This window comes from Polypterus senegalus, chromosome 1 (assembly GCF_016835505.1).
Source record: "Polypterus senegalus isolate Bchr_013 chromosome 1, ASM1683550v1, whole genome shotgun sequence".
In the NCBI taxonomy this organism is placed as follows: domain Eukaryota; kingdom Metazoa; phylum Chordata; class Cladistia; order Polypteriformes; family Polypteridae; genus Polypterus; species Polypterus senegalus.
Window position 1 is genome coordinate 92,878,532 of NC_053154.1, and position 13,127 is coordinate 92,891,658.

At 39.4% G+C, this 13,127-nt stretch overlaps 1 protein-coding gene across 6 annotated transcripts in view; it reads left to right on the top strand.

Moving 5' to 3' along the window:
• The window catches only part of LOC120529571 (anoctamin-5-like), a 128,648-nt gene that overhangs the window by 43,291 nt on the left and 72,230 nt on the right, over positions 1-13,127 (top strand). For all 6 annotated transcript variants that reach the window (XM_039753481.1, XM_039753497.1, XM_039753489.1 and 3 more), the window contains one exon: positions 5,837-5,904. In XM_039753481.1, the coding sequence (XP_039609415.1) occupies positions 5,837-5,904 (68 nt within the window). The remainder of the gene's footprint in view (positions 1-5,836; positions 5,905-13,127) is intronic.

Consider the following 13,127-nt stretch of genomic DNA (forward strand, 5'->3'; position numbering starts at 1 on the left):
TTAAGCAACTGGTTGGAGTAAAATTGGTTGGAGTTTGAGGCCCTGACTTAGTTGGTCTTCTGTTGGCTCACTCACTTCACATTTAATTTCTGTTTGGGTGTCATTTAAGGAAAGAAATCAAGTAATGATGGAGAACGATGAAGAAATTCAGGGGAACAAATCTTAAAAAACAAGTCCATTAAAATGAAATGGAGTTAATTAGCAGCAAAAACTGGTTACCAATTAAGAAAAGGGTTAGAATGAAAACCTACAGCCACTATGGCCCTCCCGGACCAGAGTTGGGGACCACTGGTATACAGTTAATGATTAGTTAAACTGAGACTCCCAGTGTGAGTGTGACAGATTAGCACCATATGCTACCTGTATAGGACCCACTCCAACCCTAACCCTCAACTGGATTACGCTGGTTTAGCAATTGTCCCTTTGGCTTGAACCAATAATGCTGTTTTTCACTGCTGCTAGAAAGGGTGTAGTTTACCCAGCTAATTTGTGCAGTATTTATAGCAGGCAAGTTTTACAAATGGATTTTAGTCCATTAAAAATAACTGGAACTGTCAGACACTCACATACACAAATACCCACACACATCATCAAGCGCTTGTCTAATTTATTTTAAATAAGCTTCCAGTCTCATAAATGGTCAATGTTTGCTATATCTCTCTCTCTAAAAATAAGTGCTTGCTAGAAGGCTTTCGCGAAACGAAAAGGCTTATCTTAGTAAACAGTCCTTTATATGACTATGTGCTGTGTGTATTTGTTGTGACAGGCCATGGGCCTGCCATCTGACGGAGGTGAGATAAGGACCACTGAGTGGCACAAGCAAAAGAAGAATACTGAAATCAGTGTGAGCAAGGGACATCCACTTGGGGGTCAATTTAGGCCAAGAAAACTAATTTAACTGAAATCTGAAAAATACCTTGTCCACCTGACATGATATCAGTTTTATATTCCTTTCCATACTGTACTCTTTGGGGTTATCCCAGCTGGATTGCCTGTCCATTTAAATGCATTTCTTGTGTTAGAATGCAGTTAATGAGTGAGGTTCCTCAAAGGCTACTGTGGGCTGCCATGCCTGAGGTGAGTAAAGGACTTGGCACACGTTACATGGTGGCAACATTCAGCCAGATGTGGCACCATTATGAAGGAAATGGAGTATTTTGAACTTCATTGTCATGCTCTACTTCAGTCTGGCCTTTAAAAGAAGGACTGTATATTCAAAAGGTCACCAAATCAGTCATGTTAATTTGAAATAATAAAATTATTTAAATTTTCGAAATTACCTGTTTTTAGGTGCAAATGTTTAGGATTAAAACTTCAAAAGAAAAGTGGCATTGTACACATTTCATCAGGCTTTGTCTGTTCTTATTCTAAAATTAAAGTAATAATAGATTTTCAATTTGTTATATCGGATAAAGAAACATAGGATGGAAATCTAAGGATCATCCACAAAAAAAAAAACTGGTTTGTTTTCTTTTCTTTCTCCAGTTCATCTGGAGTTGCTGACTGTACTGTATAACTCATTTGGGAGCCTTCTCAGGAATTACTGAGCTCAGTTTCTTCGGTATTATCAAATTATGGCACTTCCTCCATTCTCAGTACCGGACATTCCCCTCCTGTTTATTTGACTGCCTTTTTATTTTCAGTTTAGTGATACTAAAGCTGCAAGACTAATAATACACTCTGTGGCCATTTTATCAGGTACACCCATCTACCCTCAAGTAGGAAACAATTTTGCTAATAGAACAGCCTGGATGATTTGAGGTACGGATTAAAAAGAGGTGCTGGAAACATTCCTTTGGGATTGTGGTCTATGCAGACTTGATACTAATTAAGAGCAGCGTTTGGGGATGGCAAGTGGGGCAATTGTCCCATGCCCCGCGCCTAAAGGAACCCCACTTTTGAGGTCTGCATGTTCCTGTCAAGTTATATACTCTAGTATATATATATTTGAGATGCTTCTAAGAGGAACCCTTTTAAAATCCCTCTTCAAGTAAAAAAACCATACATGTACGTCAAATGAAAACATTCCATAGTCCACCTTCATCACCTGAAAAGGGTCGCCAGTATAATCCCGTCCTAAAATAGGTATAGTCCATTAGTTGCTGGGTTGCCATCTCCTATCTATAGAAAAAGATATTGTATCCAGATTAGACTACGAAGATGTCATCAACGACTTTTCCAATCGGAAGGCAAGAAAAGTGGATTTTTGTCTCTGAACCTGGAAACCGGTAAGAGATTTCATAATGATACCTCTGTTCATTTCACACTTCCTGTCGAAACACTGAAACTCACATTTTATTTGTAGGCCATAAACATGTCCCAATATTAATGCACAAAAACATGTATCGCTAATGATAACCGGCTGACATGACATCCAACTTGAGTTTTGACAATGATATCCTGCATATGGAGACTCAGAGAATACTTGCACTTTGGGTACTTTTCTACGAGAGGCCCTACTAAGTTCTGCATTACACCGCATCACATTTCACACTGTCGTGGTGTTGTCATGAATTATGAATTGCACTTTTTTAATAGATTATGTTGTTGTATTTTGATAAAGTCCGCATGTTATCTTGCAAAAAATGTAACTGAATACTGTAATGAGAAAATCTGGTGTATGTTAACATTATTTTTATTAAATTCGCATGCAAATTTTTGCAGCCCACATATACCGGTAACAACGTTTGACGTAACTGGCCCCACGTGGGGTTGGTCAGCCCTCGGTCCCACACATCCCTGATAATAACATTCTGTTTTTGTAGATATTTTTAGAAATCTCCTGTTACACATCATCCCAAAAGAGTGGTATTGGATATTGAGCACTAGAAATTGTGCAGGTCAAAGGAGTGAAGTGAAGTCACTGCCATTTTCTGTGACATTGAAGTATCCATTTGAAAAAGTGTACATTGTGAACATTAAAGAACTCACATGGTCAGCAGCAGTGCTTAGGTGTGTTTTGTCATTCAGTCTTCAGTACTAAAAAGTGAGCTGAAGACAACTTTCGCTGCCCCATTACATTGCTGCCAGTAGCCTGTACTGTTGGTAAAAGATAGGATGTTTATGTCAAATACCAATCCTATTCTCTGCATGTCACAGCTGAAATCAAGATTCACTTGGCCAAATGCCATTTTTCCAGTTTTTCAGGTGTTACGTTTTGGTGAACTCATGCTGATTGTGACTTCATCTTCTCATTCTTAGCTTACAAAGCGTAAGCCGGCATGGTCTTCTGTGGCTGTAGCCCTTCCACTTCAAAGGTTCATCATGTTGTACATTCACAGATACTTTTCTCCAAATCCCTGTTGCAAAGGGCTTTTATCTGAGCATTTGTGGCCATTCTGTTTGCTTAAATGAATCAAGAAACTCATCTCTCATGTTTCTCATTAACAATGTGTTTTTATCCATAGAACTGATTTTTTTTTTATTTTGCAATTCTCTGTAAGCTCCAAAGATTGAAGTGCATGACAATAATTCCAGGAGGGTAGCTATTTCTGACATGCTTAGAGCCATCAATGTCTTTCAAAAACAAACGCATAATGGCCGAAGTTGCTTACATTATGCGTCTTGCCCATTCTGATGCTTGACTAATCATAATTACTTAACCTCTTGAATGTGTCCTCACACTTTATATACTGAGTTGCAGCCAAATAAATGATTGACTGTCTGGAGGAACAAATTATTTGTGTAAAATAAGCAGGAGTACCAAAGTCACATATATACGATTTAGAAAATGGGTAGCCTAAGGAATAAACAAACATAAGAACTTTGAATTTTGACAAGAGCACGTCATTTTGCCCCACATACTGCAGCTCATCAATTTTTTTCCACTCAAGTTATTGTCATTCTAGTTTACAGCACCATGAAAATATTTGTTGCTAGTTTATGTGCACACAGTATGGCTACATATACTGTATATGTAGTAAATAGAATATACATTGTATAAACATTTGGAGATGCCACTGAGCCTCCAAATCTCATATATGCAAGGCTCAACACAACCCCGGGTTTAAATGTAACGATTTTTAATCCACACAATTCTAATATAGCAGTAAACACAGCCAAATACAGACTTTTAAATAGTTTCTTTTTCTTGCTTTTCCTTTCTCTGTCTTTTCCCTCCTCTGGTGAATGTCGCTGCCTCCTGACTCTGAGTCATTGAGGTGTGGCAGTGGGCTCCTTTTAAGCTGGACCAAAGAGTACTTCCAGGTACACATTGTGGCTTTTTGGAAGCATCTGGAAACAAGGGATGACCTTCCCCGGCAACACCCTCTATCGTTCCACAAGGTTCCCTACACTTCCAGACTCCAATTCCCATCTAGCCCTGCCAGTGTCCAAACTGGGACCATTGGCTAGGAACACTGCCATCAGTTTATTTGGAGGATAAACACTCCCGGATTCCAGTTCTGTTTAACCCATGAGTCCTTTAGGCAACCTAGCCAGGGTGGGAATCACAGGGTAATGTCTGTAATTGGGCCATCCTTCCATTATGGCTTTGTGGCTGGGCAAAAAATCATCCTCCATCTTGGGCAGGATGCCCATCCATCCTCATAGGCACCTAAAATTTATATATATATATATATATATATATATATATATATATATATATATATATATATATATATATATATATATATATATATATATATTCCCTCTGGTGTTTGTATACAATCACATGTGCACAGTTGTAACCATGCAGGTATCATTATTGTGACCACTGGCAGGTGATGCTCAACTAACCCGGCACACAAACTCCTTCAGCAAATTTCCCAACCCTGGACAGCAGGATACCTTTAATTTAAATAAAATGTGTTATATTACAAATGGAAAATATTACACCATCCTGCTCTGCCCCAATCACCAGAATTGGGATCTTTGTCAGCGTAGCTCTGTTTTTATCAGGCTTTGCAGTTAGCAGGGTAGAAGTCCTCTCTTCATTTCTGCTGTAACATCTTTGGCCGCACCTAGGCAGAGTTCCTTCCTGTACAGCTGCTGTAAGTGTTCTGGCTGTTTTATCTCTCTAGTCCTTACTTTATAGTCACAAGGGGTGGACAGCTCTTTATTCATGACCACACTAGACTGGGGCATTTCTTAAGAACGTTCATTTCCCTTTGGGGTTGTGACCTCCTGCAGATGCCCCCAGGCCCCTTATGAATTGAGAATAGAATATGCTTTGAGGCAACTCTAATTTATATTCTCTTCCCTTATGGCTTTTCCCTATGCTCTTGCCCAGTGGTGACAGGGGGCAAACTGTGACACTTGTCTTAAAGATCTCTTGCTTTTCCCCCAAAAGGTTTACTAAAAATAAACATAGAACTGAAACTAATTAATTAATTTACTGCTTCTTTGAAGGAGGGTATAGTGCCTCAGTGGCAAAGCCCAAAGTCTGGGTTCAAGTCTGATCCCTGTAGTACTAGGAGAAGTAGTCATGTGTAATGTTTACCCTTTCTTCTCATGTCCATGTGGGTTTTCTCCTGGCATTTTGTTTTCCTTCCACTTCCCAAAGGCATACCAGTAAGGTTAACAGGTAACCTCTCAGTGGCTTCCAGGTCACATTTGCTTCTAGGCTTATTTCTGAGGCTTCCTGGGATAGACTCTGCTCCGAACAAACCCTGTAACAGGAAAAGCACGTAGTTGTAAAGCATGATTGGAAGGATTATTTATATAAATGTCGACTTGAAGAAGAATTTCTGTGCTCTCAATCCTGACAGATCACTAAAGCCACTGTAACACTGGAGGGAATTCCAAAACTGATGGCAAGGAGGCAGACTGTTCTGCAAACTCATTGTGAAAGCACTGGAGCTCTGGGGTTTGAAAATAATCTGTTTTCTCTTTCCAGATGAAGAAAGTAATGGCCTCAACCACAAAAATGAAAATAAAGATGCCCCTCTTCCTGGTAATCTTGAGGTAAGAAGTACCTGTACTTTTTGCATTTTTAACTTCACTTATTTATTTTATGAATGAAAAATAAGTCACTTTCAGGTTAACTTTATGATCAATAAAGTGCAATGAAAATTATTTGTTGCTTATTATGTATACAGAATGTTTTTTGTGTAAATTATTTTGTGTGTTTACATACAATAGGAGTAATATTCAATTCTAAATTTCTTCCTAAATAGTCCGACCACAGACAGACAGACACCGTTCTTCAGTCCACCACACATGGTTTATTTACAGTTCTATATACAAGTTCGTGAGTCCCGCACAACACACAATGCTCCAGCACCAAACACCCTTCTCTCGGGCCTCTCAATGGTCCTCTTCGGGCCGCCTTCTCTCCATTCTTCGAAGCCTTGTCTTCTTCCACCCAACTCTTGCTCCTCGACTGTTGGAAGGCGGTCCATTTTATACTCCCCCAGATATGCTCCAGGTGCCCCTTGATGAAGCACTCCGGGTGACCCTGGAATTCCTTCTGTCAGCACTTCCTGGTGTGGCAGAAGTGCTGGCTTCCAGGGCTCTAGGATCCAGTAAGCGCCCCCTGATGGTGGCCACGGGCCCTTATAGTGTTGACCCCCATATCAACCAGGGCATCTGTCTTCTCGTGGCCCAGGGAAGGTGTAATCCCTCTTTTGGTCCTTCCAGGTGTCCCGGCTGGGTATGGCACCCAGCCACCCGTGACAACTCTCTTCTTGCATAAACAAAAGAGAAAAAGAACAACACACCATTAAGGCCCTTTTTATTAAAGATATCTCTTTGTGTATGAAAGTAAACAGCACCATGAGTAAGCGTTACATGGAATTTATAGGTCCTGTAAATTGCCTGTGATTGTTAACTTTGCACAAGGCTGTCATTTGAGCTTAATCATTGGTGAATATTTGTCTAAAAGTTAACAAAGGTCATACTATTGCTTCTTGTTCCACAATAGTCAAACCTTATATGTAAAATTAGTGTTTGTTCTTTATTATAATGCAGCTATGTTTATTTTAAACACCCTGCAAAAGCGTAAGTATAGAAAATATTGCATAGACATGCCCATGCAGTATACTGTACATCTATTTATGGGGGAAATCAAAAAGTAAATATATACAGAATAAATGATGAAAGGGGAAAGTCAATATGCCAGCATTGATCTTTACCTGCAGCTCTTAAGGATGAGTCTTTATATCACCCTAAGCAGTACACAGTTCTAGGGATGTATCTCCATTGTTTATCTGGTCAATAACCTTTATGTAAGAATATCTGCGCTTGTCATGACTCTGTGTGTTGTTTATTCTGTTAGAGTCACGTGGTGACAGAATGACTCCAATTACCTGTCACCTGCTTGTAGTTCACTCTCGAGTAAGACAGCTCGTGGTCATTTGTATACTTTTTTGGCTTACGTTTCTTAACACCGTAACCTAGAATGCCAAAAAAAAAAGAAGGATGATTTAGATGGAAAGACACTTAGGCTTACAATTTGATATTTACCATGACTAACTAGACATCCCATGTACTTGTTATTAAAAAAATCCTGTTAACGTCCCCATCTTTGATTTGAACTTGTCTTGCTCAGTAAAACACCTTGTGATGGTGTGCACAGTTAAGGGTTCATTTACAATTGTTTAAAAAGTCACAAAAGTGGGACTTGATTATGCATCCTTGTGCCTTACTCACTACTGTTTCACACTGGGACAAAATCTAGATTGGAAAATATGGTAAGTGCCTGCATTTAATAAACAAGTCTGCCTAAGAAAGGTTAGCAGGCTTTGGGGATAACGTTATTATTGGTTTTGTCAGTTTGTTTAAACACCTTTCAGCAGTATCAGGTCTTTGAAGTAGTAGCAATGCAAAGAATGTAAGAAAAAGAACAGATTTGACAATAAACAGACAATTCAGTTCAAAGCAGCTTCTTAATTTCTATTTCATTTTAAGTGTTTATTGTAACATCTGATAAGCGTTACTTTCAAATATACTTTTAGGCAGATGGCTTGAAAAAAAGTATTTAACTTTGGTGTGAAGCCTTCTCTTGAGCAGTTATCACTCAAAGTAGTACGCAGTCCAGGGGATGTCCCACTGTTGCTCGTGTGCGGTTGTTGATCAGATCATTGAACTTTGTGTTAGAATATCTGAGCTTTTCTCAGATCCATGTGTTGCCTCAGCTAAATTGCCTCTAAGAAAAAATTAGAAAGGTACAGCAGACATTTGCTCAAATTATTCCTTCATACATACCACACTCAGTTATGAAGGCAGACAATTTGTGTACATTACTTAACAATTTAAGGGAAAAGTGACTGTGAAGTATTTTAAAAAGATAAACGTATTTAGCAGCATTCTTTGTATTCAGATTCTACTGCAATATGTAAAAAAACAAAAATGCATGGGTGACTGGTATACTATTGAGCGCACACACACACTCAGCCATCTGGTCCAGAGACATCAGTCAGCCAGGCAGATCTTTAAACAGCCTGCCCATGCGTTGTACAACTGCCATTTTACAGTAACAAATGGATTAATGGTGTCGATATTATAGGACAGTTGTTCCCCAAGATCCATCTAATGTCATGGCATATGTTAATTGTGTTTGCAGTTGAATATTTGCAAAAGAATATTAAATGTGTGGTTGTCAGTCTTAACTGAAGTTTCTGCAAGCGCCGAGGTAGCATGCTTGTGTCTGTATCTCACACTGCAGGAAGCTACAACAGGAAATGTCAAAATTAACATTAGCAGTACTTTAAAAGAATGGAGTTTCATACCATATTTTGTAACATAGTTATTATTAAGATTTTAAAAAATTCCTTGCACCTTGTTTTTTGGGTGGCATAGTGGTTAGCATTGCAGCCTCACAGATCCCAGATCTTGAGTTAGCATACAAAGCCTGAGTTCTTCCTGTTGGTTTCTCTTAATTGGTTTGATATGAATGAGTGCAAGCGTGTGTCCATACATACAGAAAGATAAATAGTTCTGTTTTGGCTCTTGTGCAGCAACTTAGAAGATAAAGTGCAAAACACTATAAATGAAGGGAAATACAATACCCAAGTGTAAGACACAAACCTATACACACAATATACTCAGTGCACATTCAGGTTTTAGTCTTATTAAAGAATTATTGTCCCCTTGCCAGTGTGTCTGTTCTAACTGGATAGGGTGAAAATGTGGATGGTGGGAGGAGGCGTAAAAAAGCCCCAGTGGTGCATTTCAGCATGCCACGGTGGTACGAGCCACAGTATAAAGAATTTCTCGTCATGAGGATGGGCAGCATTATCCATCATTGCCACTGATTTTTCCACCTTCCTATTATATGTGTCTGTTGCCAGTGACCCCTCTAATGCAAACGGCCTTCCTGATCAGTTTATTTAGGCATTTGGCATCCACTGAACTGGTTTTACCCTCCCAACAGATCACATCATAGATACTCCAGAATATTTTTTGTTATTTGTTAGCCACTCGATTTAATAACAGAAAGTATACCCTTGGTTATAGTTGATACCTTCAAGTTTACTCTGAGAAATCACTTTTGGTTGAATTTCGATCGAGCTATAATATATAACCTCTGTTTTCCTTATGTTGTAAGGAATTTCACTTGCCTTTTCAGGATTATGTTCATTTTTAATAGATGGTGGAAAGCAGGCTTTTTTGTTTTAAATGCCTGCAGACCTTTTGGGGTAAAATAAATGGGTAATGCATAACTGTTGTGTTATCTCCATTGTAGCCAATGTGCCTCCAGTGCATTTTAATTCTTTTTTCTCTGTTGGATTAGTGGTTTGGTATCATAATCCATCACACATCAAAGGCCTGCCTCATTACTTTGGTGGTCGGCATCTAGGTCAGAGAACCACAGTTATGTTTGTGAAATACACAGCACTTTACAGAGAGCTCTTCATATCGTGAAACTCTTTCAAGTGCTAATGAAATGAGAGCATTTTAGGTGCTTTCACTGTGGAAAGCTCAAAAGCCTTCAGTTTTTGGCAAGCGTTGATCTGAATTATTTGGCATACTATTTTTCCATCTGGCTTGTAGCCCATGATCGGTTTCTGCAGTTTCAGGATCGGCTCTGATAATTTGCAACCCCAAAAATGAGGAAATAAATTCGATAACGTATGGAAAAAATCGATCATTTAATGTATTGAAACAGCATATACCTGAAAACAACTCAGCAAATGAAACAGGTTTGTAGAGTAGAACACATTTTCAACTAATTTTCCCTTTGCATGCTGACATACACCCCTTCTCATAGAGAATCCATTTGTTTTCTGACCCTTTATTTTTTGTAAAGCCATTGTCCTGGATTTATGTGGAGGTCATAATGTTTGATCTTCTTCTGGTTACTTTTATTATTTGTCTTGCATTATTTTTAATATGTCATCAAGTGAGGAATAACAAGTTGGAGAGAATAAATGCTGTGACACCAACCCAGTCATACCCATTTAATTCTCAAAAGCTTTTTTTTTCAGTCAAAATAAGCAGATGCTGAATGGCGCAGATATAAACAAAACAGAAGCAGGTCGCCTCTTAGAGCTTAAGCTTAGTGTTTTCCCAAACGTAGGTCATGAAGATGGAGCTCTGTTTTGTGGGGAGTTCTGATCATAGAATTATGCATCATTGCTGTAGCCTCAGAATTTATAGGCGGTGGACTTAAGGGGCGGAGTCATCTGTCCTCACTGGGTGTGTTCTCGGTACTGTGGAGGTAAAGGAGAAGGACATGATTAGCAGCAGCACCCCGTCTCTTGTAAGATATTATGTACCTTAGATGAGCCGGGAGGGTGACCCTCTGACACTAACGTGTGACTCTGTTTTAGTGTTGTAAGATGAAAATGTTATAGGTTTTGCTTTTTTGGATTTTTGGTTGCAATGATTTTGGAATTTTCTTTTATACATCTGATATAACTGGATCTGGTTATGTGGTTTTTCCAATGGCCATTTGTAAATAAAAGATTCATGCTCAGTAATTGTCTTTGTTTCGATAAAGGAAAGACTATGGCAAGCCAAATTCGGCTTGCCATAAAAGACCTTTATTTCTAACACTGAGTTGTCTTCAGGCATATGTGATGTTACAGGCATTGAAGTGAGATGTGTATCAAAGATGTATGACAGGGAGGAACACTGGTTTGAGCAAGGAATCAAAGAGGCCATTTACGTGAAAAAGGAATGACCATCTCTGAACCGAGGAGGGGGCCTAAGGGTACATCTCTCACCATCTTATAATGCAGTAATTGCAGCCATTCCCCAACTCTGAATGGTACTCATGGCCATTGATCAATGGAAAATTTGCATATCATTGATCACACAGCCCATTGTTAGTCAATAGTGTTAGTTCGGTCATTAGGCCAAGGTACAGTTTATAAGGTTTGAGAAACCTGCAGTCAACTGAGACTAAGGAAGTCACTTGGATGAGTGATGAAATGTATCAAAAAAAAAACAATGTCCAGATGAACAGAATCAACTTTCTTTAGTTAGAATGAAAATCTGCAGCCACGGTGGTCCTCCAGGACCGGAGTTGGAGACCCCTGTCATAGACAGTGGGCAATAGTCCTAAACACTGCTCATCATAGAGGAAAATATGTGGAAATTTGTGATGATCCAAGTTGGCTGCAGCTGCCATGTCTCTTTTGAACCCAGAACCATCGATAGCCATGACTGGGATGAGCTGGTCAATAAGACACTGAACAAGCACAAGAAAACAAGGATTAAAAAAACCTCAAAGTGCAAAAGTGCAGTGCTTTCTGAATAAACAAGTCAATAAATATTCACCAAACAGTACCCCAGAGAGGTTGTGAAAAACAACAAAAAATAAATCATCCAATAAATAGTTAAAATCCAATTTGAAAAGGTAACCTGTCACATTTTTCTCTTTCAGTCTCTTCGTCAGGAAGCCCCTCACCACAGAATTGATCAGATTTATGAGGCTGAGATTAACCCCTTATGGTTGCTTCAAACATTTCTCTGCAGCTGGTGCTTTTGATGCTGTAGTAGGTTAGGAGCACACACTGATACAGCGCATTGCCGCACCCACCACATGTCAAATAAACTGAGGATCCCAGATTAGAACCCAAGAGTCAGCCATGCAGTGGGTGACACCTCAGCACCACACTAGTTCAGATGGAGCGAAACAGTGTGAGGTTTTTTATGGTGGCTGGACTGCCAGTTCTGCCACCAACCCCCACCATGTAGGTTGGAGGGCCTACATGCAAGACCGGATGCAGATTAATATCATACCCAGGACGGAGCAATTGCAGGTTAAGGGCCTTGCTCAAGGGCCCAACGAAGTAGAGTCACTGTGGGTGTTTACAGGATTTGAAAAGGCAACCTTCTGATTACCAGTGCAGATGCCTACCTCAGAGCCACCACTCTACCCCTGCTTTTGATGCTAGCTGCAGTAAATATCTATCAGCGTCACAGTCCTGTGAATAAGAAGTAAAGGGCTTTTTAGAGTGTGTTTATTTAACACTGCCATTTAGAGTGTTAACACTATATTGTTACATGCTTCCCATTTAGTTAATGGAAACCACATGACCTTATTGCCAGATATGGCAAACATTGCCTGTCAGCTGCGAATGCAAAAAGTCCAGGCTGACAAACATACACATGTGCTAATGATAACCTTTGCTTTTTTTCTGAATTGAATGGGAACTTAAAAAAAATGCATGTATGATAATGCACTATAAAAAACTTACTAACTGAAATAGAGAAAACACAGAAGAACCTTAGCTGGAAAATGGAAACCTATTCCACATGTAGATACGTCAGAAAGTGTTCCCAGCAGACACAAGGCACAGTTTGTGCTGCAAGTACCCACACCTATTCTTATGTCAACTTGGAAACAAAGAGTGGGATAGTTAAATTTGGATGATGGAATCCAAAGCTGCAGTGTCTTTTTAATATCATTGAAGGCAGATGTGGGACAGTTCTTTTTTTATCAGTCATGAAGTTTTTGGTGGACAGAGATAAGTCATATATAAGTCAATTGTGAAGTTTGAAGTGACAGTCTGATAAGAGGGCATCAAAGGCAGCTTTTTCCCTTCTGTGATGTTTGACTCTGCAGGCTTCATTGGTCGGAATAGGAAACTGTTAAATCCCAATGAATTTGTATTTGATGTTTTTTGATAGTACAAACATCCCCTCTGCCACACATCACCACCCCTTTACCAAGAGACCTGACCCACAATTCTTTCTCAATTTCCTTAACAAAACCAAGCAGACGTTCAGAAGTGTTT